A 22,014-nucleotide genomic window follows, 5' to 3' on the forward strand; every position below is an offset into this window, starting at 1 on the left:
GGCAGAAAGGGCAGGCCTGGAAATGAGTCACAAGACTCCTCCCGGAGTCCACTCATTTCCCATCCTGCGCGCACAAGTTTGCGGAGGTTGGGGCCAGCTTTGCGCGCGAGCCAGGAGGTGCAACAGCGTCAGGAACTCCTGCTGACCATTAGAGGGCAGTGTGGTTCCACAGAGCTGTAGACCAGGGGCCAGGGGGGTCAAGTGCCCCTAAACCCTCCAAAGACCTTCGACGCCTGGGAAGATCATTTCCAACACCACCTCCCACTGGCATCACAGATGCCGCTTTCACAGCCCTCCTGCAGAGAGCACACCTATGTGAGTTTACACCTCTTCCTCACCCCGCCAGGCAGCCACCGCTCTGGCCACCTTCTTCCCACAATCTTTCAGAACGAAAGAGTTCATTGCGGGCCCCCCCCCCCCCCGCCCACCACACACACACACACACACACACACACACACACACACACACGCACGCGCACGCACGCACACCTGCCGCTTTTTCCGCCTCTTAAGCCGCGAAAAGGAAAAGGGAAGGAAATCGTGGGTGGACTGGGTACCCAGGACCCTGGCTCGCCTTAACTTCCCTGCGTTGTTCTAGAAATCCATCACCCCTCCCTCCCAACCCCCAGACACACGCGTCCGTGCACCTTTTCCTGCCAAGACCTAGCACCTCCTGCCCTCTTCCCCAGCGGGAACCGGATGAGCCGTGGGGCTCCACCGGACCGATCGGTCCCTCCCCTGGCCTCCCGCACGCAGCTTCCACACTCCTCCGGGGTTCAGCCCTCCCCCACTCCACCCTTCTCCAGACGCCCATCCCGGTGAGGGCGCCCTGCGGGCGGGAGAGGAAACCGTCGGGCAGCGGAGCGGCGGGAAGCCCGGGCTACTGAAAGCGCGCGCGGGCTGACGCGGAGAGATGAGCCCCACAGACTTGGGACGGCGAGGAAGGAGTTAAAAGAGCCAGGATCGGCTCCGCGGGCTCCGCGGGCTCCCAGGCTGGGAGGGGAAGGCGCCGGGAGGGAGGGTTTCGGAGCTTGGCTGCGGTCCTCGTCGCCCCTCCAACGTACCCCCCCTCCCGCCGCAAGGCACAGACTCGGGCCGGCCGGACGCCCCCTCTGGCACACTGTCCGGGCCAGGCGCTCACGCGCGTCGACCGACACCAACTCCCCTGCCGTCCCGCGCGCCCGCCGCGCCCGCCCTGCTCCACCGAGCGCTGGCTTCTTTGGCTTCCTAGCTCTGGCTCGCTCGCTCCGTCGCTCGCTCACATCGTGGGGGGGGGGATCGCCTCCCGCGGGGCGCTCTTCTTCTCGCTCCCACCTGCTGGGCGACGCCCTCCGCGCGCGCCCAGCCTCTCGCGCTTCTCCACCCGGACCGTCGCAGGAGGAAAAGCGCGCCCTGTGGAAGCACCCTCGATTCGATCCGCTCCTTCCAGCACCCGAACCCCCCCCCCAACGGAGCCCGGGATGGGCCGCTGAGTCCGACACCGGCGTCGGAGACCATGGTGACAGCGCTTGCCAGCTGCGATGCCCACTGAGGCCATGCCGGACCCCCCGCGCCCTGCCTGCGCCCGCGCGCGCTGCCTGGTACCGCTGCTGCTGCCCCTGCCCCTGCTGCTGCTGCTCCCGGGCAGCCATGCAGACACCCTGACGGTAGCCGTGGTGCTGCCTCTGGCCAACACCTCGTACCCGTGGTCCTGGGCGCGCGTGGGACCGGCCGTGCAGCTGGCACTCGCCCGGGTGAAGGCGCGCCCCGATCTGCTGCCGGGCTGGACGGTCCGCACCGTGTTGGGGAGCAGCGAGAACGCGCTGGGCGTCTGCTCCGACACCGCCGCCCCCCTGGCCGCGGTGGATCTCGAGTGGGAACACCACCCGGCCGTGTTCCTGGGCCCCGGCTGCGTGTACGCCGCCGCTCCGGTGGGCCGCTTCACGGCGCACTGGCGGGTGCCGTTGCTGACCGCGGGGGCCCCGGCGGTGGGCTTCGGGGTCAAGGAAGAGTTCGCACTGACCACCCGCGCGGGGCCCAGCCACGCCAAGCTGGGCGACTTCGTGGCGGCGCTGCACCGACGGCTGGGCTGGGAGCGCCAGGCGCTGGTGCTCTACGCCTACCGGCCCGGCGACGACCAACACTGCTTCTTCGTGGTGGAGGGGCTGTACATGCGCGTCCAGGACCGCCTCAACATCACCATCGACCATCTGGGGTTCGCCGAGGGCGACCGCGACCACTACACCCTGCTGCTGCGCACCGTGCGGCGCAAGGGCCGAGGTGAGAGGCCGCTAGGCCCTTCTCTTTCATCTGGCCTAGGCACCAGCGTTCCCCTCCCTTCTCTAGGCCGGTCTGATTTTCATTCCTGCCCCAGTCTGTCCAGTAACTTCCTATCCGACTCTGCAGTTCCTTCTCTCCGTCTCCCCCACCAACGCCCCCATGTATGTTCCTACCCTCTGTCCCATCCCGGCCTCCCCTCCCCCTGCCCCCACGCACCCTGCCGAGTTAAATAGAAGGGAGAGAGAGCCTGGATTTAGCACTCTTAGCATGTTCCATCCGCCTTTTTTTTCTCGGCTGCTTTCTCTTCCCTGCGTGTTGCGGCCTTCTCCCCTCCTCCAGCCTCTCCCTGCCTGGCTCACCCGCACCTTCTCCGCATTCGTTCTCCAGCCCACCCTTCTGTCCCTAGGCCTTTCAATCCGTCCTCTCTTCCCTTCTCCCCTCGGCTCTGCTCCTTTTCCTTCCACCCTCCACACCTCCTCCTACTTTTCTTCATCTTTCTCCTGGCCTTGCCTATGACTGGGCCTGGAGTTGCCATTTAACTGCCACCAGCTGAGAATGTCTCCTCCCCTCCCCCCCACCCAGCAAGCTGCCCCTCTCCCTCTCTGACTCTCTTCCCCTCCAGTCATCTACATCTGCAGCCCCCCAGACACCTTCAGGACCCTGATGCTGCTGGCCCTGGACATTGGCCTCACTGGGGAGGACTATGTTTTCTTCCACCTTGATATCTTTGGGCAAAGCCTGCAAGGGACACAGGGTGCTGCTCCACGCAGGCCCTGGGAGAGAGGAGACGGGCAGGATGCCAGTGCCCGCCAGGCCTTCCAGGTGAGAACTTGCCTTTTGAAACCGAAGCTGTGAGTCTCTGAGCTAGGGGCACAAAATCTGGAACACTGGGCTCCAACATAATCTAAAAGGATTTCAGAAAACAGGGAGTTTGTTTGTTCGTTTGGTTGGTTTCTTGTTGTTTTAGACAGGATACCCAAGCCTGATAGAACTTTTTTTTTTCTTCTTGTGCTAGTACTAGGGCTTGAACTCAGACCCTAAGTGCTATCTCTCTCAGCTTTTTCCCCTTAAGGCTGATACTCTACCACTTGAGCCACAGCTCCACTTCCAATTTTTGGGTGGTTAATTGGAAATAAGAGTCTCAATGAGCCAGGAGCTGGTGGCTCACATCTGTAATCTTAGGTACTCAGGAGGAGGCTAAGATCTGAGGATTGCAGTTCAAAGCCAACCCGAATGGGAAAGTCCATGAGACTCTTATCTCCAAATAACCACTAGAGTAAACCAGAAGTGGCACTGTGGCTCAAAGTGGTAGAGTACTAGACTTGAGTGAAAAAGCTCAGGGACAGTGCCCAGGCCCTGAATTCAAGCTCCACTGACTGACAAAAGGGAAAAAACAAAGTATCAATGAACTTTCCTGCCCAGACTGGCTTTCAACCATGATCCTCAAATCTCAGTCTCCTGAGTACTTAGGACTACAGGCACGAGCCATCCACACCCAGCTTGGTAAAAGAACCCAGTCAGCTTCCTGAGTGCTAAGATTACAGATGTGCCCCACTGTGTCCAGCTAGAAAAGAGCGGTTTGTTGTTGTTGTTGTTGTTGTTGTTGTGTTTCAGTCGGTCATGGGGCCTGAACTCTGGGCCTGGGCGCTGTCCCTCAGCTCTTCAGCTCAAGGCTAGCGCTCTACCACTTGAGCCACAGCACCACTTCCAGCTTTTATTTTTCTGCTTATGTGGTGCTGAGGAATCAAACCCAAGGTCTCATGCATGCAAGGCAAGCGCTCTATCACTGAGCCACCTTCCCCACCCTGAAAAGAGGTTTTTGATATTCATAGAGAGTTAGGCAATGAAATATGTGGGAGGACAGAGCCAGAAAACTAAATAAGAAAACAACTTTGAAATGGGAGGGACTTGAATAACTTGCTTAAGGGCAAGCATCACCTCATGCAGGACAGAGTCCAGCTTGACCTTGACCTAAGCATAGAGGCAGGTCTACGTGCTGGATCACAGACAACTGGGGCCCCAGGGGTATTGGAGGATGGAGTCAGCTCCTAGCTCTCTCTTCTCCATTTACCTCTTCCTTAGGCTGCCAAAATCATCGCTTATAAAGACCCAGATAATCCTGAGTACTTGGAATTTCTGATGCAGCTAAAACGCTTGGCTCAGGAACAATTCAACTTCACCCTGGAGGATGGTCTGGTAGGAGTGGGTACTGGGGCCCTTCAGTGTGGATCTCTGGCTCCTACTTCGTGGTGCTCTGGAAGTCTCCATCCTGGTTCTCAACCTTCCCAGGAGTCCCTGGCCTCCCTTTTCTCTCCTTTCCTGTTGTTTCTGAATCTCATCTTTGTTGGAGGGGCAGAGTCTTCATCAAAACCAGAAGGATGACGTGTCTTCCCCCACCTGCCTAGTGAGATTCAGAGAGCAGTGGTCAGTGATGACATCTTTTTCTCTCTCCCTCCCTCCATTCTTCCCTCCTTCCCTCCCTCCCTCCCTTCTTCCCTCCCTCCATTCCTTCCTCTTCTTCCTCCTCCTCCTCTTCTTCCTCCTCCTCCTCCTCCTCCTCTTCCTCCTCCTCCTCCTCCTCCTCCTCCTCCTCCTCCTCTTCCTCTTCCTCTTCTTCTTCTTCTTCTTCTTCTTCTTCTTCTTCTTCTTCTTCTTCTTCTTCTTCTTCTTCTTCTTCTTCTTCTTCTTCTTCTCCCCCCCCCCTTTCTCTCTGTCATAGAGCTTGAACTCTGGGCCTGGGAGCTGTCCCTGAGCTCTTTTACTCAAGGCTAGCATTCTACCACTTTGAGCCACAGGGCCACTTCTGGTTTTCTAGTGATTAATTGGAGGTAAGAGTCTCACAGACTTCCCTGCCCAAGGTGGCTTCGAACCGTGATCCTCAGATCTCAGCCTCCTGAGTAGCTAGGAGTACACGTGTGAGCCACCAGCACTCGGTGTGATGGCATTTGTAAAGTAGTCACAGCTCTCTGTGATACGGTTGTTGTCTTCTGTACCTCCTTCCAAGCTGCCAGTGCATCCTGCTCCCATCCCCAGGCACTGCCTTAGCACCGTACTCTGTGCCCTTCATCTATGCTATCCTGACTAAACTCTGTTTGCCCCACAGGAGAACATCATCCCAGCATCCTTCCATGATGGGCTTCTGCTCTATATCCAGGCAGTGACAGAGACTCTGGCACAAGGGGGAACTGTCACTGACGGGGAGGACATCACTCAGCGGATGTGGAACCGAAGTTTCCAAGGTCAGGGCCTGGAGGTGGCTGGAAGGGGCTACCTTCGGGGGTGGAGAGGAGACCCAGATGCCCCAGCAGGAGGCTACAAGAAGCCTAAAGCTACTGAACATAGGTTGACAGCTGTCCCCAACCAGTGGGCCGAGGCACTGTCCCTGAGCCTCCCTGTGCTCAAGGATAGCGCTCTACCACTTGAGCCACAGCACCACTTCTAGCCTTTTCTGTGTACGTGGTGCTGAGGAATTGAACCCAAGGCTTCCTGCATGCTAGGCAAGCACTCTACCACTAAGCCACATTTCCAGCCCACAACATTCTCTTTTGTTGTTACTCTGTGTGTGTGCACACACGCATGAATGCCCATTAAAGAGCAGAGAATGAGAGATGGAGTGGGATCTCTCTAACTTTCCATTCTCTTAGGACAGCCATCTTCCCCCATGTCCACAGGTGTGATGGGATACCTCAAGATCGACAGCCGTGGAGACCGGGAGACAGACTTCTCCCTCTGGGATATGGATCCTGATACTGGTGCCTTCAGAGTAAGTTTGTTCACCCAGAAAACAGTGCCATCTCGTCCTCCTACATTCCTTCTATATCCCTACCAGGGCACCGGTCTATTCTGTGGTCACAGGTCCAGACACCTACCAGAGCCCTGGATAAGACAGACCAGCTCCAGTCTGGGGGAACAATCAGAATGACAGGGACTCAGGCATTGTCCTCAGGGAACTGTGCTGGAGGAGTGAGCACAGTCTTCTCTTAGGGCACTCATAAGGTGGGTGGGACTCCTACCCTGCAGAGACAGGGACTCTGGGCCAAGAAACATGCATATGAACAGCTCTGGAAGTACAGTGGACAGGGATTGGCCCAGGCCAAAAGCACAAGGATCAGCTCATCCAGGGAAGGCTTTTGGGAGAAGGGGACATGGAAATTTGGGAAGGAGGATAAAAGGTTGTTTCTGTGCTTCGAGCAAAATCATAAACCCTGTGAATGTAAGAGTAAGGCTCTGTGTGGAGGTTTCCCTATAAAGTTCTTTTTTGTTGTTGTTGTTTTTTGGGTTTTTCGTGATTATTTGGAGAAAAGAGTCTCATGGATTTTTCTGCCTGGACTGACTTTGAACCTCCATCTTCAGATCTCAGCCCCCTGAGAAGCTAGGATTACAGGCTTGAGCTACTGGCACCTGGCTCCTCTGTTTTTGTGGCTGACACTGGGGCTTGAACTTAGTTAGGGCATGGTGTGCTCTTGCTTGGCAAAAATATGGCTCTATGCCAGGCACCAGTGGCTCACACCAGTAATCCTAGCTACTCACGAGGCTGAGATCTGAGGATCGAAGTTCAAAGCCAGCTCAGGCACGAAAGTTCATGTCAAAGCCAGCTCGGTCACGAAAGTCCATGAGATTCTTTTTGTGTTGGTCATGGGGCCTGAACTCTGGGCCTGAGCTCTGTCCCTCAGCTCTTCAGCTCAAGGCTAGTGCTCTACCACTTGAGCTACAATGCCCCTTCTGGTTTTCTGGTGGTTTATTGGAGATAAGAGTTTCACGGGCTTTCCTGCACAGGCTGGCTTTGAACCGCAATCCTCAGATCTCAGCCTCCTGAGTAGCTAGGATTACAAGGAGCCACCGGTGCCTGACTCCATGAGACTCTTATCTCCAATAAACCACTCAGAAAACTGGAAGTGGCGCTTGGCTCCAGTGCTCACCTTGAGCTGAAGAGCTGAGGGACAGCGCCCAAGCCAAGTTCAACCCCCCACGACCGACCAAAAAAAAAAAAAAAAAAAAAAAGAACATGGGTCTGAGGTCTCTGTACAGAGTCACAGCAGCAGGGGTTCCGTGAAGAGTTTGGCAGCCCAGATGCAGGCCCTGAAAACAGGTGGGAGACAGGATTCCACTACTGGAGGCCACATGTCAGGTGCTTGCCACCCACCACTGCTGCTTTTCCATAGGTTGTACTGAACTACAATGGCACTTCCCAAGAGCTGGTGGCTGTGTCAGGGCGCCAACTCTACTGGCCCCTGGGATACCCTCCCCCTGACATCCCTAAATGTGGCTTCGACAATGAGGACCCAGCCTGCAACCAAGGTGACTGGCCTTAGTTCTCCAGCCTCCATTCTGGAGATGTTGTCTCCTCCCCACCTGAGGCTTTTCTGGGGCCAGGGCATCCTCTTCCATTTTCTTCCTTTCATCTGTCATCTCAGTTCACTGATGGACTAGTTGAAGGTTCTTCCTCCTGCTGTCTAACCCAAATCTCTCTTGGACTCTCACGCAGACCACTTTTCCACCCTGGAGGTGCTGGCTTTGGTGGGCAGCCTCTCCCTGCTCAGCATCCTGATAGTCTCCTTCTTCATCTACAGGTGAGCTGTGGCGGGGTGGGGTGGGGGGGATGCTGGCTGAGGCTGGGGAGATGGGAGGAACCCAGAGGGAATGAGGAAGAGGTGAATGGAGAACAGCAGAAGGTCAGGAGGAAGGTGGGACTGAAGACAGCAGAAGAGGGGAAGGATAGGCATGGTTTGGGAGGGTCTGGATGTAAGAAGGAGCGGAGAAGTTGGGGCTTGTCATCACAGCAGAGTGGATTCTGGTTTTCCTTGCTGTCCTGAGGCCTGATGGAAAAGGCAGTGATTCCAATCCTCTAGGAATTGGGCCCATGTTCGTTGAGCTAAGATGCTGGGCTATGCTGGGTACCAGGTGCCCAACCTGGGGTGGAGACAAGGGAGGTGAGGGATGAATGAGCCCTGTTCCTGCCTTCCAGTGGAGGCGGAAATGAAAGCCCAGGGGAAGTTAATTGGGCAGGAAAGAGGAGGAAGAAAATCAATGGTGATTAAGCGAGTATTGTGTGTTAGGCTTTAATCATACACACGATTAAAGTTGAAGCAAATATGAAGGCTCCCCCAGTTGCTAAAGGAGGACATTGAGATTGAGTACCCCGGCATCCCCAGGGAGGCAGAATTTTACCCATACCTCCTGACCCAGGACAGAGAATTCTCCCACCAATGTCTTAGCACATGGAGACCTCGTAGGGCTCTGAGGAAGGGCTGCTGAGCACCCCTACCAGGTCAGGGGCTCAGGTGCAGGCATCATGCCCCAGGAAGATGCAGCTGGAGAAGGAGCTGGCTTCAGAGCTGTGGCGCGTACGCTGGGAGGACCTGCAGCCCAGCAGCCTTGAGAGGCATCTCCGGAGCGCGGGCAGCCGGCTGACCCTGAGTGGGGTGAGAACACTGGCATTGGGGGCTGGGTTCGAGGAATGCTGGTGACTGTGGGGAAGCTGGGTACTGAAAGCAATGCCTGATGGGTAAAGTAAAAAAACAAGGTTTTACACTAAGCTATGCCTTCCTTGCTGTGTGACCTTGAGTAAGTCACCTTCTGTCTCAGAGACAGTCTTAAGACAAGATTACAGCAAAAGAGCCACGAAGGTAAAAAGAGATAGCGTGTGAACACACAAATATAAACAAGTTGGCCAGGTGCTGGTAGTGTAAGCCTGTAATCCTAGTAACTCAGGAAGCTGAGATTCAGAGGATCAAAGTTCAGAGCCAGACTGGGCTGAAAAATCCAAGAGATTTTATCTACAAAATAACTAGCAATAGCCTAGTGTCAGTGGCTCATTTCTGTAATCTTTTTTTTTTTTTTTTTTGGCCAGTCCTGGGGCTTGAACTCAGGGCCTAGGCACTGTCCCCGGACTTCTTTTGCTCAAGGCTAGCACTCTACAACTTGAGCCATAGCGCCACTTCTGGCCCTTTCTGTTTACGTGATACTGAGGAATCAAACCCAGGGCTTCATGCCTGTTAGGCAAGTACTCTAGCACTTAAGCCACGTTCCCAGCCCTCACTCCTGTAATCCTAACAACTCAGGAGGCTGAGATCTGAGGACCAAGGTTCAAAGCCAGCCCAGGCAAGAAAGTCCTTGAGACTCTTATCTCTAATTAACCACCAAAAAGGTAGTCGTAGAGCTATGGTTCAAATAAAAAGCTAAGGTTGGTCTGGGAGTGTGGCTCAGTGGTAGAGTGCTTGCCTAGACAGTGCCCAGGCCCTAAGTTCAAGCCTCAGGACTGGCAAAAAAAAAAAGGAAAGAGCGAATGGAAGGAAGGAAGGAAGGAAGAAAGAAAAGCTAAGGGACTGCTCTCAGGTCCCTGAGTTCAAACTCCATCAAACTCCAGTATTGGCACACGGGAAAGGAAAGGAGGAGAAGGTCGGGGAAGGGAGGAGAAGTAAGAAAGAGAGAGGAAGGAAGAAAAAGAACTCAGCAGGCTGGAGATACGGTTCAAATGGTAAAATACCAGCCAAGCAAGTTGCTCGTGTGTGTGTGTGTGTGTATGTGTGTGTGTGTCTGTCTGTCTGTCTATCTGTCTGTCTGTCTGTCTGTGTGTATACACAAATTAATCCTCATGAGGGATGTAAGGAAGGGTAACACAAAAATTAAGGCAGGGTACCCAAGATACAGACTGCCCCTGAGCTGACCACACTTCTACTCTCCAACCCTATAGAGAGGCTCCAATTATGGTTCCTTGCTAACCACAGAGGGCCAGTTCCAAGTCTTTGCCAAGACAGCATACTATAAGGTGGGTCTGGGGGAGGGGGTAGGGAGGCAAGCTTCATTTCCAATCTTTTTCTGGTTCATTGTGGGGGGGGGGAGTATGCTTTGAGGGCTGAGGGAGGGTCCTGAGGTGGGCTCTCAGAGAACAGATGGGAGTCATGGGGGCAGATGTGGGTTGTCGGGAGCAGGTGGCATTCCCAGGGAATCAGGCCATGCCCTGCACAGCAACGGTCTCTATTCCTTACCCAGGGTAACCTCGTGGCTGTGAAACACGTGAACCGTAAACGTATTGAGCTGACACGAAAAGTCCTGTTTGAACTGAAGCATGTAATATGGGGGAATGAGCCAGTGGCCTGGGGAAGGTTCCATGGGGACCCAAGAGGGTGGACCAGCAGAACTGTTACGCAGGGACCCGGCCTAGCAAAGCTAGGGACTGTAGTCTGGGATGGGTCTTGCATCTTGGTAAGCACGAGAATCAGTCATAAGAAGAGAGATCACTGGATGCCAGGAAAGCTTCTTGAGGGATCACACTTGATGGCCCTGTGGGAGTGGAGGACATGCTTGCAGAGGGAGGAGGAGGCAGATTCTGGGGGAGGACGGGCTGACTAACAGGTGGGAATCACGGGAAGGTCTCAGCCGTGTCTACAGAAAATGATTCGAGAGTGAGGAAGAGTGAGGGATCCCTGAAGCCAGCTGGAAACTTGGTGAGGAGTGAGGGTTTTACCACACCCCTGATGCTGTCCCTCCCCTGCAGATGCGGGATGTGCAGAATGAACACCTGACTAGATTTGTGGGTGCCTGTACAGATCCCCCCAACATCTGCATCCTCACAGAGTACTGTCCCCGTGGGAGCCTGCAGGTAAGAACCAGGGGGATGGTCAGGAAGCCTGAGTTCTAACCCTTGCTCTTTTCTTTTTTTGTGTGCCAGGACTGGGGCTTGAACTCAAGGCCTCACACTCTTGACTTTCCCTCTCGAGGCTGGCACTCAACCACTCGACCCACAGCTCCATTTCTAACCTTTTTCTGTTCATTAGAGATAAAAGTCTCTTCTCTCTGAGCTTCCTTTTCCAGGTTGGCTTTGAACTCAGATCTTAGCCTCTTGAGTGGTTAGATTACAGGCATAAGCCACCAACACCCAGCTCTCCTGGGTTTGCTCTTGACTAGTCATATGACCCCAGGCAGGCCTGTTTTTCTGGCTTTTATTGGCCCCCATCTACTAAATGGAGTCGAGGGAGGATGATGACCTTAGAGGAAATCCAAAGGCCTGTCTTTTCTACCAGCTTAGGTTGATAGGACCCTGGTACCCTCCCCCTGCTCCCAGGAGGTCTGCAGGGTACAGGTCTGACTCTCACTGCCCCAGTAGGACATCTTGGAGAATGAGAGCATCACCTTGGACTGGATGTTCCGGTACTCACTCACCAATGACATTGTCAAAGTAAGCCCAGAAGAGCCTATCAGATGGGGACAGGGGAGAAAAGGTATGCTTCTCCTCTTGACCAGGCTCATGACTTTTGCCTCCCCAACTTTCCCAGGGAATGCTGTTTCTCCACAATGGAGCCATTTGCTCCCATGGGAACCTCAAGTCATCCAACTGCGTGGTAGACGGTCGCTTTGTGCTTAAGATCACCGACTACGGGCTGGAGAGCTTCAGAGACCCAGAGCCAGAGCAAGGACACATCCTGTTTGCCAGTGAGCCTAAGTCTTGACCCCTAGCATCTACTGCTGGCCTAGCCCAGTAAAGACACTGAGGCCTGGCCTTAGTTGGGTTTAAGTGTGCCTCTCCTACCTCTGGACCAAATTCTCATCAATAAAAAGGGGGAGGTGGGCTGGAATGGTAGCTTAGTAGTAGAGTGCTTGCCTAGCATGTGTGTGAGGCCCTGGATTTGATCCCCAGCACCATAAAAATAGCTAACTAAATAAAACCACAAAAGAGGCCAGTCAGATTTAAGTTGTGTTTAGGCGTCTTCTAGATCTCAACATCTGCAGTATATCCAGACCAATCCCAACCACAGCCTGGTTCAAAGCATTTTTTTCCCCTTGGTGGTGCTAAAGTTTGAACTTAGGGCCTCACGCTTGCTAGGGGGGCACCCTATCACTTGGAAACTGCCCCCGCCCCTTCCTCCAGTCCTTGTTTAGTTTATTTTTTCAGATAGGGCCTCAAAAAATGACCTCCAACCACAATCCTCCTGAGTAGTTGGGATTCCAGGCATGCACTACCAGGACCAGCTCAAAGCTTTACTTAATCCTGCTCCCCCTCTGAAGCTCCTTTCCCAGCTTTACCACACTCTTCTGTTTTACTTTTATCATTGCATTGTTTCCCCATATTCATGTGTTAGTTTTTCTTTTCCCACTGGAATGTAAAGTCCCTTATCTTTTAGCTTGGGGGCCCCCTTGCCCCGTGACTCCCGACCTCTGACCCACAGAAAAGTTATGGACAGCCCCAGAGCTCCTGCGAATGGCTTCACCCCCTGCCCGGGGCTCCCAGGCTGGTGATGTGTACAGCTTTGGGATCATCCTCCAGGAGATTGCCCTTAGGTGTGGGGTCTTCCACGTAGAAGGTCTGGACCTCAGCCCAAAAGGTGAGAGGACCATATTGCCCCTTACCCCTACCAGTCTCAGTTAGTTCTACCCTCAGGGAGAAGGACCTCTGGAAAGACGCCAAACCATTCCTTGTGGAGTGGGTTCTAGCCACCACACTTTGCCCTGATGACTAGTCTCCTGCCAGCCTCTGCCCCCATGCCCTGGTCCTGAGTATCCCCAAACTACCTTAGCTGCTTGTCCCAACTCTGACTGAGTCCTTGGCTCATCCCTACCTCTTAGTTCCTCTCCTCCCAATACAGAGATCATCGAGCGTGTGACTCGGGGTGAGAAGCCCCCCTTCCGGCCTTCCCTGACACTGCAGAGCCATCTGGAAGAGATAGGACATCTGATGCAGAGGTGCTGGGCTGAGGACCCACAGGAGCGGCCACCCTTCCAGCAGATCCGCCTGACGCTGCGCAAGTTTAACAGGTCACTAATATTAGTGTTGGTTCCCCATATAGCCACACCAGCCCTCCTAAACCTCACACTTAAGCCTGTTCCTGCAGCCTCAGAGGGAGCCCCAACACTCTGCAAGTGCTAAATGACTTAGCTGTCCCCAAAGTCTCCTAGGATTCATACCCCTTTCCTCTACCACCATCAGCCCACATCCTTTCCTGTCCACCCTCCACACTGGCCGCAGACTTTTAAGTGGTGTGCAGAATAAATAGACCATATTCTCCTGGCCTCCTACGTCCTTCCCATAGCCTTGCCCACCTCTCTCCTCAAAGCTCCAGCCCCAGTCCTTCAGTCTCCCTTTCCAGGGGACTCACTGGGGCCAGTACTCTCAGACACACGCATCTGCCTCTTTAGTCCTCAGCCAATCTATCTTGTATTCAACAAAAATCGCACACCTGTAATCCTAGTTACTCAGGAAACAGATCTGAGGGTCCAGGTTGACAAGTCAGCCCAGGTAGATGAGTCAGAGAAACTCTTTTTTTTTTTTCAGATCTTTTCAAAATTTTTTATTGTGATTAAGTGGTTACATCATTTCCCAAATTTCACAGTATTATAGTGATGCTTAGTTAAAGTTACAAACACATTCTAACTTTTATGGGGCAAATTGTCTATCATGATCTATAACATTTATGAATTCTATGAGCTTTGCAATAGTTATTTCTTCCACACTGGGTGATATGTACATTTCTTTTGTTTTGCATAGCATCAGCTGTTCCCTCTTTCCCACTTGTTCCCTCCCTCCCATCGCTGCCATTGAGTTGCTTAGTTCATTTTTGTCAATGTCTAGTGCAGCTGATGGATTCCGCTGTTGTTTTTTCCTTGATTCCCTCTAGTTCTGTGTCGTCCTCCTGGTTTCCCTCCGGTGTGCACATATATACAATATATGTGATCAGCAGCGTGGGGTTATTTAGTAGTGACTCGACCAGATGAGTGGAAGTCCTTTGTTTCTTTTCTTTTCTTTTCCTTTTTTTTTTTTTTTTTTGTCAGTCATGGGGCTTGAACTCTGGGCTTGGGCGCTGTCCTTGCACTCTTCAGCTCAAGGCAAGCAGACTACAGCGCCACTTCTGGTTTTCTAGTGGTTTATTGGAGATGAGTCTCACGGACTTTCCTGCCCAGACTGGCTTTGAACCTCAATCCTCAGATCTATTGAAAGCATAGACACCAGCGCCCGACTTTCTTTGTTTCTTAAGTCTTGTTAATTTTGTTGTATCATCTTACATTTTGGATTTAACATCCACTTATCAGGGAGACCATGTGCCGTTTGTCTCTTTGCTCTTGGCTTACCTCGCTCAACATGATTTCTTCTAGCTCCATCCATTTCCCTGAATATGCCATTATTTTGTTCTTTCTAATGGCTGCATAACATTCCATTGTGTATCGATACCACAATTTTTGGATCCATTCATCTGTGGTGGGACAGCTGAGTTGTTTCTATATCCTGGCTATTGTGAACAGTGCTGCAGTGAACATGGAGGTGCATGTGTCCTTGTATACTGGTTCCTGTTGCTCAGGATAGATGCCTAGAAGTGGTATGACTGGGTCATAAGGGTGGTCAATATTTAGCTTTCTGAGAACCCTCCAGACTGCTTTCGAAAGTGGTTGTATAAGTGTACATTCCCACCAGCAGTGTAATAGGGTTCCTCTTTCTCCGCATCCCCTCCAGCATTTGTTGTTGGCTGACTTGAGGATGTGGGCCATTCTGACTGGGGTAAGGTGGTATCTCAGGGTTGTCTTTATTTGCATTTCCTTCACTACCAGGGATGGTGAACATTTCCTCATGTGTTTCTTTGCCATTTTTATTTCTTCATCTGAGAAGTCCCTCTTTAGTTCCCTTGCCCATTTAGTAATTGGTTTGTTAGGTTTGGGAGGGATTAGTTTCTTGAGTTCCCTGTATATACTGGATATTAACTCCTTGTCTGATATACTGCTGGCAAATATTTTTTCCCAATTAGTTGGTTGTCTTTCTAGCTTGGTTGCTATAGCTTTAGCTGTGCAGAAACTTTTTATTTTAAGGAAGTCCCATTTGTCAAGTCTTTCTCCAATTTGTTGTGACCCTGGGACTCTGTTCAGGAAGTTCCTTCCTGTGCCTATAAGTTCAAGTGTCTCTCCTACTCTGTCCTGCAGTAGTTTCAGGTTTGATGTTAAGGTCTTTAATCCATTTTGAGTTGATGTTGGTGCATGGTGATAGGCTGGGGTCCACTTTTAGTTTTCTGCATGTGGCCGCCCAGTTTTCCCAGCACCAGTAGTTGAAGAGGCTGTGTTTCTTCCACTGTATGTCTTTGGCTCCTTGGTCAAATATCAGCTGACTGTAGGCGTGTGGTTTTCAGAGAAACTCTTTATCTCCAATAAATCAGCAAGTAGCCAGAAATGGTGGTGTGGCTCAAGCCTTGAGAGAAAAACTAAGGGAGAACTCTAGGTCCTGAGTTCAAGTCCATTATGAGTATACTAAAAAAAAAAAAAAAAAAAAGCCGGGTGCCGGTGGCTCAGACCTGTAATCCTAGCTATTCAGGAGGCTGAGATCTGAGGATCACGGTTCAAAGCCAGCCTGGACACAAAAGTCCATGAGACTATTATCTTCAATAAACCACTCAGAAAACTGGAAATGGCACTGTGGCTCAAGTGGTAGAGCATTAACCTTGAGCTGAAGAGCTGAGAAACAGTACCCAGGCTCAGAGTTCAAGCCTCATGACCAACAACAACAACAAAAAAGCTGGGCACTGTAACTCACACCTGTAACCTTAGGCTGAGATCTGATCATTGAGTTCAAAGCCTGCCAAGGCAAGAAAGTCTATGAGACTCTCTTCGGTTAACTACCAAAAAGCCAGAAGTGGAGCTGTGGCTCAAGTGCCAGTATTAGACTTGAGCACAAAAGCTGAGGAACAGTGTCAGGGCTCCAGGACTAGCACACACACACACACAAAGAACAAGACATGAATGTTTAAAGCTTCATCAGAGATGACTTTTTTCCTTTGCTCTCCCTCTGTATCCCAAGCCCAGATGCTCTCAAGGGATCCACAGCTGGGGTTAGGCTGACATTTAAGCCTGGGTAGAGCCAATGTCTGCAAAGTGGGCACTCCAGGTCCACTTCTCCCTCACCAGCTTCATCTCCACCCTGTGGTCCTCAGGGAGAACAGCAGCAACATTCTGGATAACCTGCTCTCCCGCATGGAGCAGTATGCCAACAACCTGGAGGAGCTGGTGGAGGAACGGACACAGGCCTATCTGGAGGAGAAGCGCAAGGCTGAGGCCCTGCTCTACCAGATTCTGCCTCAGTGAGTACCTCTGCTTCCCCTCTCCCCACCTCCATACGAAGCTCATTCTCACAGCACCTCACCCTCTGGTCTGCGCCTGCCCTGTCCCATCAGCTCTGTGGCTGAGCAGCTGAAACGTGGGGAGACAGTTCAGGCAGAGGCCTTTGACAGCGTAACCATCTACTTCAGCGACATCGTGGGGTTCACAGCCCTGTCGGCAGAGAGCACACCCATGCAGGTAAGCTAGGGTTCAGCCACAGGTGGCAGACCAGGTGAGTCAGTTTGGCATTCATTTTCCATCCCTTGCTCTGTCTCCTGACTTGCTTTGCCCAGCCTGCCCAAGTGGAGGCCCTAACTCCCTATTCCTTTTGGCTTCTTGTTACCTTCCAGGTGGTGACACTGCTCAATGACTTGTACACTTGCTTTGATGCTGTCATTGACAACTTTGATGTGTACAAGGTGAGGGTATGCTAGGGATGGGAAGGGGCAGACAGTTAGACACTGACTCCAGGTAGGGAAATAGTCCCAAGAGGCCGACAGAATGTGAGAGGAGACCAAGGGACATGGGCAGAAAGTGACAGGGGCACCCAGGAACAGCAAACCCTGGAGATGGGGGAAGAGGACAGACAGCACCTTGCAGGTGGGTGGGCAACAGAAAGACAGTGCTCATGGGGTAGCAGACCAGTGACCCAGAGAAGAGAATTCCAGAACTCCTGTCCTGTGTTCTTTTCTACACACACATACACGCACACACACACACACAGGTGGAGACCATCGGCGATGCCTACATGGTGGTGTCTGGGCTCCCAGTACGTAATGGGCGTCTGCATGCTCGCGAGGTGGCTCGCATGGCGCTGGCCCTGCTGGATGCCGTGCGCTCCTTCCGCATCCGTCACAGGCCCCAGGAGCAGCTGCGCTTGCGGATTGGCATCCACACAGGTGAGGCTGCCAGGGACTTGGGGAAGGAAAGGGGCTGGGAAGTTACCCCTGGGCCCAGTCATTCACTTCATCCCCTTATAACACATGCTCACACTCACACACTCACACAAAACTGGGACCTCCTATCTTACCTCCTACCTTGATCGTCTTTTCTCCCTTAGAACAATACAACTGACCAGTTCTGTTCCTTCCTTGCCCCTCCCAGGCCCGGTATGTGCTGGTGTGGTAGGGTTGAAGATGCCCCGTTACTGCCTCTTTGGGGACACAGTCAACACAGCTTCAAGAATGGAGTCTAATGGAGAAGGTACAGTGCCCCTCGGAGGAAGAATGAGGAAGGAGGGCTCACCAAGGGCCACTCTGTGCACGCTCTTAGCTCTTCTTCCAAGTTTTTCTCCTAATACAGATGCTCCTCTACTCTAGATGGAATTACAGTTGTTAGGTAGAAAATATTATAGTAGAAATGTGTTTAATACCACTAACCTCATAGCTTATTCTCACCTACTTTAAGCTTGCTCAGGGCATTTTCATTAGTCTACAGCTAGGCAAAACTACTACAAAACCTATTTTAGCCGGGCACCAATGGCTCACACCAGTAATCTTAGTCTACAGCTAGGCAAAACTACTACAAAACCTATTTTAGCCGGGCGCCAATGGCTCACACCAGTAATCTTAGCTACTTAGAAAAATGAGATTTGAGGATCACAATTCAAAGCCAGCCTGGGCAGGAAAGGCCGTGAGACTTTTATCTCCAATAAAATACTCAGAAAACCGGAAGTGGCGCGCAGTGGCTCAAGTGGTAGAGCACTAGCCTTGAGCTGAAGAGCTGAGGGACAGCGCCCAGGCCCAGAGTTCAAGCCCTATAAAAGTGTTAAACTGAGCCAGGCGCCAGTGGCTCACGCCTGTAATCCTAGCTACTCAGGAGGCTGAGATCTGAGGATCTTGGTTCAAAGCCAGCCTGAGCAGGAAAGTCGGTGAGACTCTTATCTCCAATAAACCACTAGAAAACCGAAGTAGTGCTGTGGCTCAAGTGGTAGAGCGCTCGCTTTAAGCTGAAGAGTTCAGGGACAGTGCCTAAGCCCAGAGTTCAAGCCCCACAACCCACCAAAAACAAAATGTGCTAAACTGGCTAGGAATGTGGCTCAGTGGTAGAGTGCTTGCCTAGTATGCATGAGGCCCTAGATTAGATTCCTCAGTACCAAATAAACAGAAAAAGCCGGAAGTGTTGCTGTGGCTTAAGTGGTAGAGTGCTAGCCTTGAGCAAAAGAAGCCCAGGGACAGTGCCCAGGCCCTGAGTTCAAGCCCCAGGACTGGCAAAAATTAAAATTAAAAAAGTGTTAAGCTGAGCGTTGGTGGCTCATGATTGTAATCCTGGCTATTCTGGAGGCTGCAACATGAGGATCATAGTTTGAAGCCATCACAAGCAGAAAAGTCGAAGAAACTTATCTCCAGTAAAAAGCCAGTAAAAGCCAGAAGCGAAGGCATGGTTCAAGTAAGCACCAGCCTTGAGTGAAAAAGCAAAGCAACAGTGCAAGACTCTGAGTTCAAGTCCCAGTACGGCACAAAAAAACAAACTAAAGTGTTGAGTGTATAAACACAGATGAGTGTGTTATACACATGATGTGTAGAAAGCAAATACAACATCCAAAATATGCTGACACACAGTACATTCAGAGTACAATTATTTCCCTGCACTGTAGATTGGGAGATTTGGCTCACTTGCTGCTGATACTGCCCAGAATCACAAGACATTACTGTACTATACATCACCAGTCCCCCAAAAGGGATCCAAATCCAAAGAACAGGGTTTTTGTTTTGTTTTGTTTTCTTGCTGGTCTTGGGCTTGAGGCTCAGGAGATGCCTGGGCACTGTCCCTGAACTTTTGTGCTAAAAATTACCACTCTACCACTTGAACCACAACTCACTTCTGGCTTTTTGGTGATTAAGATAAGAGTATCATGAAGCTGGGTGCTGCTGACTTATACCTATAATCCTAGCTACTCAAGAGGCTGAGGTATGAAGATCCATGTTTGGAAGCCAGCCTGAGCAGGAAAGTCTGTGAGGAGAATTTTTTTTCCCCCACCAGTCCTGGGGCTTGAACTCAGTGTCTGAGCACTGTCCGTGAGCCTCTCTGTGCTCAAGGCTAATGCTCTTCCACAGCCATAGTACCACTTCCAGCTTTTTCTGTTTATATATTACTGAGGAATCAAACTCAAGGCTTCTTACATGCTAAGCAAGCACTCTATCACTAAGCCACATTCCCAGCCCAGTGAGACTCTTATCTTCACTTAACCATGTGAAAACCAGAAGTGGCACTGTGGCTTAAAGTGGTAGAGCATTAGCCTTAAGCAGAAGAGCTCAGGGACAGTGCTAGACTCTGACCCCCAAAATAAATAAATAATGAAGAGTATCATGGACTTTCTTGCCCAGCTTGGCTTTGAACCATAATCCTCAGATCTCAGCCTCCTGAGTAGCTAGGATTACAGATAGGAGCCACTGGCACTTGAGTTCAATCCCCAGGACCAGACATAGCATGAAAGGGGTGGGACTTCTCTGAATTAAGAGATTTCCAGGGCTAAAGTAAGGTAGGAAAGCCACAATCTACACCACTTTCAATCCCTGATGTCTCTGCCTTCACCTTCCTCCTCTGGTCTCTTGTACTCACTATCTTCTTTCTCCCTTGTCCTACCCAGCCCTGAAGATCCACTTGTCTTCTGAGACCAAGGCTGTCCTGGAAGAGTTTGATGGTTTTGAATTGGAGCTTCGAGGGGATGTGGAAATGAAGGTAAAGAAGAAAGAACCCTCTGCCTTCACTACTCCTTGGGTTCTAGAGGGTCCCAAGGCTCCCATCCTAAGCCTGTCCTGTGGTTTGGGCACGTGAGTATGTCACTCCCCACTCCAGCCTCCTCTTCTTATTCCCTCCAGGGCAAGGGCAAGGTTCGAACATACTGGCTCCTAGGAGAGCGTGGGAGTAGCACCCGAGGCTGACCTGTCTCCTCCGCTGTCCTTCTGCACCTCCCTTACCTGGGCTAGAGACACTGCAGGTGCCAGGCCGTCTCATGTGCACAGCAGCTCTACCATTGTGGAAAGATCAAGGATTGGAGAAGCATTCTGAACAGCTTACGTGTGCAGACCTAAGCTGTCTCCCAGTGGAGATATAAGATGTGACCTCTGAGAGTGGATCGGTGTGAGGAACCTCAAGCTCACAGGACTCACTGAAGCAAATAGTCACACAAAGTGGTGCACATGCACATGTATGCACACACACACACACACACCACATACCACTACTAGATATGGATTTCTTAACCCTCTACTTTGCTACACCATAACTTTTATCAGGAAGAAAAGAGATTCTAAGTGAATTAGGGAGTCTGAGAATCCAGAACTTGGTCTAATCCATAAGGGCCAATTATCACCCCCTAGCTAATAGTGGGCAAACTATCACCCCCTAGCTAATAGTAGACATAGTGTCCAGGGAACAAGAAGGGATTACTGCCTGTATGCCTTGCTCCTCCTGCGAGTGGAAACCATTAAAATCGTTCTTCCAGTGACTGTCTCTTCTTGAGGGAGAGAGGAAAAACAGCCTCTACTTCAAAAAGACTCATTTCTCAAGCTCTAGGAATGTGGGGTCTGAACAGGCTGCAGCCACCTTCAACCTTGAAGAGATCATGGGACAGCTGATGCATTTCCTAGTAGTACTGAAATTGTATTGACAGCCAATAAGAGCTCATGTTTATATGGGTTATATTTATCACTATTGGTCATATTAGAAATTAAAACAACAAAAAATAACTTAGATCCTTATTTATTAGGATAATAAACCCTTTACATGTTAATACTTTTTTTTTTTAGTTTTATCAAAGACATTTTCAAAAGAAACTAGCCTTCACATTGTATGATACTGGAGAACAGGACTAGTTTGGTACCATTTCTCTGAATTATGCTCCTCCCAAGGCATGGGTGAGTTTATTCCCATTGCTTTTGCATGTCTGATGCTGATGGGAACTCAGTGAAAAAGGCAAATGTCTGGTGCAGTGGCTCAAACCTATGATCCCAGGAACAGGCTAAGGGTAGGGGATCACAGGCAGGAGAATCATGATCTAACATAGCTCCAGATAAAAACACAGATGTCAGCTGGGCACCGGTGGTTCAACAATATAATCCTAGCTATTCAGAAGGCTGGGATCTGAGGATTTTGGTTCAAAGCCAGCTTGATCAGAAAAGTTCATGAAACTTTAATTACCAGCAAAAAGCTAGACATGGAGCTGTGGCTCAAGTGGTAAAGTACCAGTCTTGAGTGAAAAAGCTAATTGAGAGTAGGCCCAGCCTTAGTGCTGTCACACACACACGCACACCACACACAAACATACACACACACACACACACACACACACACAAAGAAGAAACCAACCACTGGTGGTTCATACCTGTAATCCTACTCAGCTACTCAGGAGACTGAGATCTTGCCGCGGACCGGGTTCTGTCGGGACAACGGAGGATACCTAGGGGAGGAACCTGGAATAGGACGGGGAGATGGCAAACAGACAACTCACACACATTAGGAGTGGATGCTGAGTGCTGAGTGCTGAGTGCGATTTAATGCAGAGGATAACAAACTTTTATAGCAAAAGTCTCCATAAGAAAGGGCAAAAGGTTACATAATCTTGCTGCAGGGCTTCATTCTTGGGCGGTCACCAGCTGGTCGCCTGAAAGGGCAAAAGGTTACACAACCTTGCTGCAGGGCTTCGTCCTTGGGTGGTCACCAACTGGTCGCCTGATAGGCACT

General features: G+C 51.3%; 1 protein-coding gene across 3 annotated transcripts; it reads left to right on the forward strand.

Annotated features, from left to right (window-relative positions):
* Nucleotides 1-797: 797 nt before the first annotated feature.
* Npr1 (natriuretic peptide receptor 1) lies at nt 798-21,020 on the forward strand. Of its 3 annotated transcripts, none has more exons than XM_070014082.1 (22): nt 798-2,259; nt 2,882-3,081; nt 4,342-4,455; nt 5,363-5,498; nt 5,931-6,022; nt 7,422-7,557; nt 7,745-7,829; nt 8,561-8,681; nt 9,953-10,027; nt 10,252-10,329; nt 10,757-10,861; nt 11,366-11,437; nt 11,535-11,691; nt 12,426-12,581; nt 12,843-13,011; nt 16,173-16,310; nt 16,404-16,527; nt 16,680-16,748; nt 17,054-17,228; nt 17,434-17,532; nt 19,919-20,010; nt 20,151-21,020. In XM_070014082.1, exons 1-22 carry the CDS (start codon nt 1,521-1,523, stop codon nt 20,211-20,213), a joined length of 3,195 nt encoding a protein of 1,064 aa, XP_069870183.1. In that variant the 5' UTR covers nt 798-1,520; the 3' UTR covers nt 20,214-21,020. The 3 variants fall into 3 exon arrangements, with proteins under 3 accessions (XP_069870183.1, XP_069870182.1, XP_069870184.1); XM_070014081.1 differs by having other exon boundaries at nt 799-2,259; nt 16,164-16,310; XM_070014083.1 differs by lacking the exon at nt 12,426-12,581 and having other exon boundaries at nt 799-2,259; nt 16,164-16,310.
* Nucleotides 21,021-22,014: the final 994 nt, after the last annotated feature.

Source organism: Dipodomys merriami, unplaced genomic scaffold (assembly GCF_024711535.1).
Source record: "Dipodomys merriami isolate MVZ:Mamm:240054 unplaced genomic scaffold, mDipMer1.0.p SCAF_92, whole genome shotgun sequence".
Classification (NCBI taxonomy): Eukaryota; Metazoa; Chordata; class Mammalia; order Rodentia; family Heteromyidae; genus Dipodomys; species Dipodomys merriami.

What these genes read in the sequence shown, in the direction of transcription:
- Npr1 (XM_070014081.1), top strand. Translation starts at nt 1,521, where the DNA reads ATGCCCACTGAGGCCATGCCGGACCCCCCGCGCCCTGCCTGCGCCCGC. An exon ending in CGTGCGGCGCAAGGGCCGAG is followed by an intron (nt 2,260 to 2,881) that starts GTGAGAGGCCGC and finishes CTTCCCCTCCAG; the next exon opens with TCATCTACATCTGCAGCCCC. An exon ending in GTGGAACCGAAGTTTCCAAG is followed by an intron (nt 5,499 to 5,930) that starts GTCAGGGCCTGG and finishes CCATGTCCACAG; the next exon opens with GTGTGATGGGATACCTCAAG.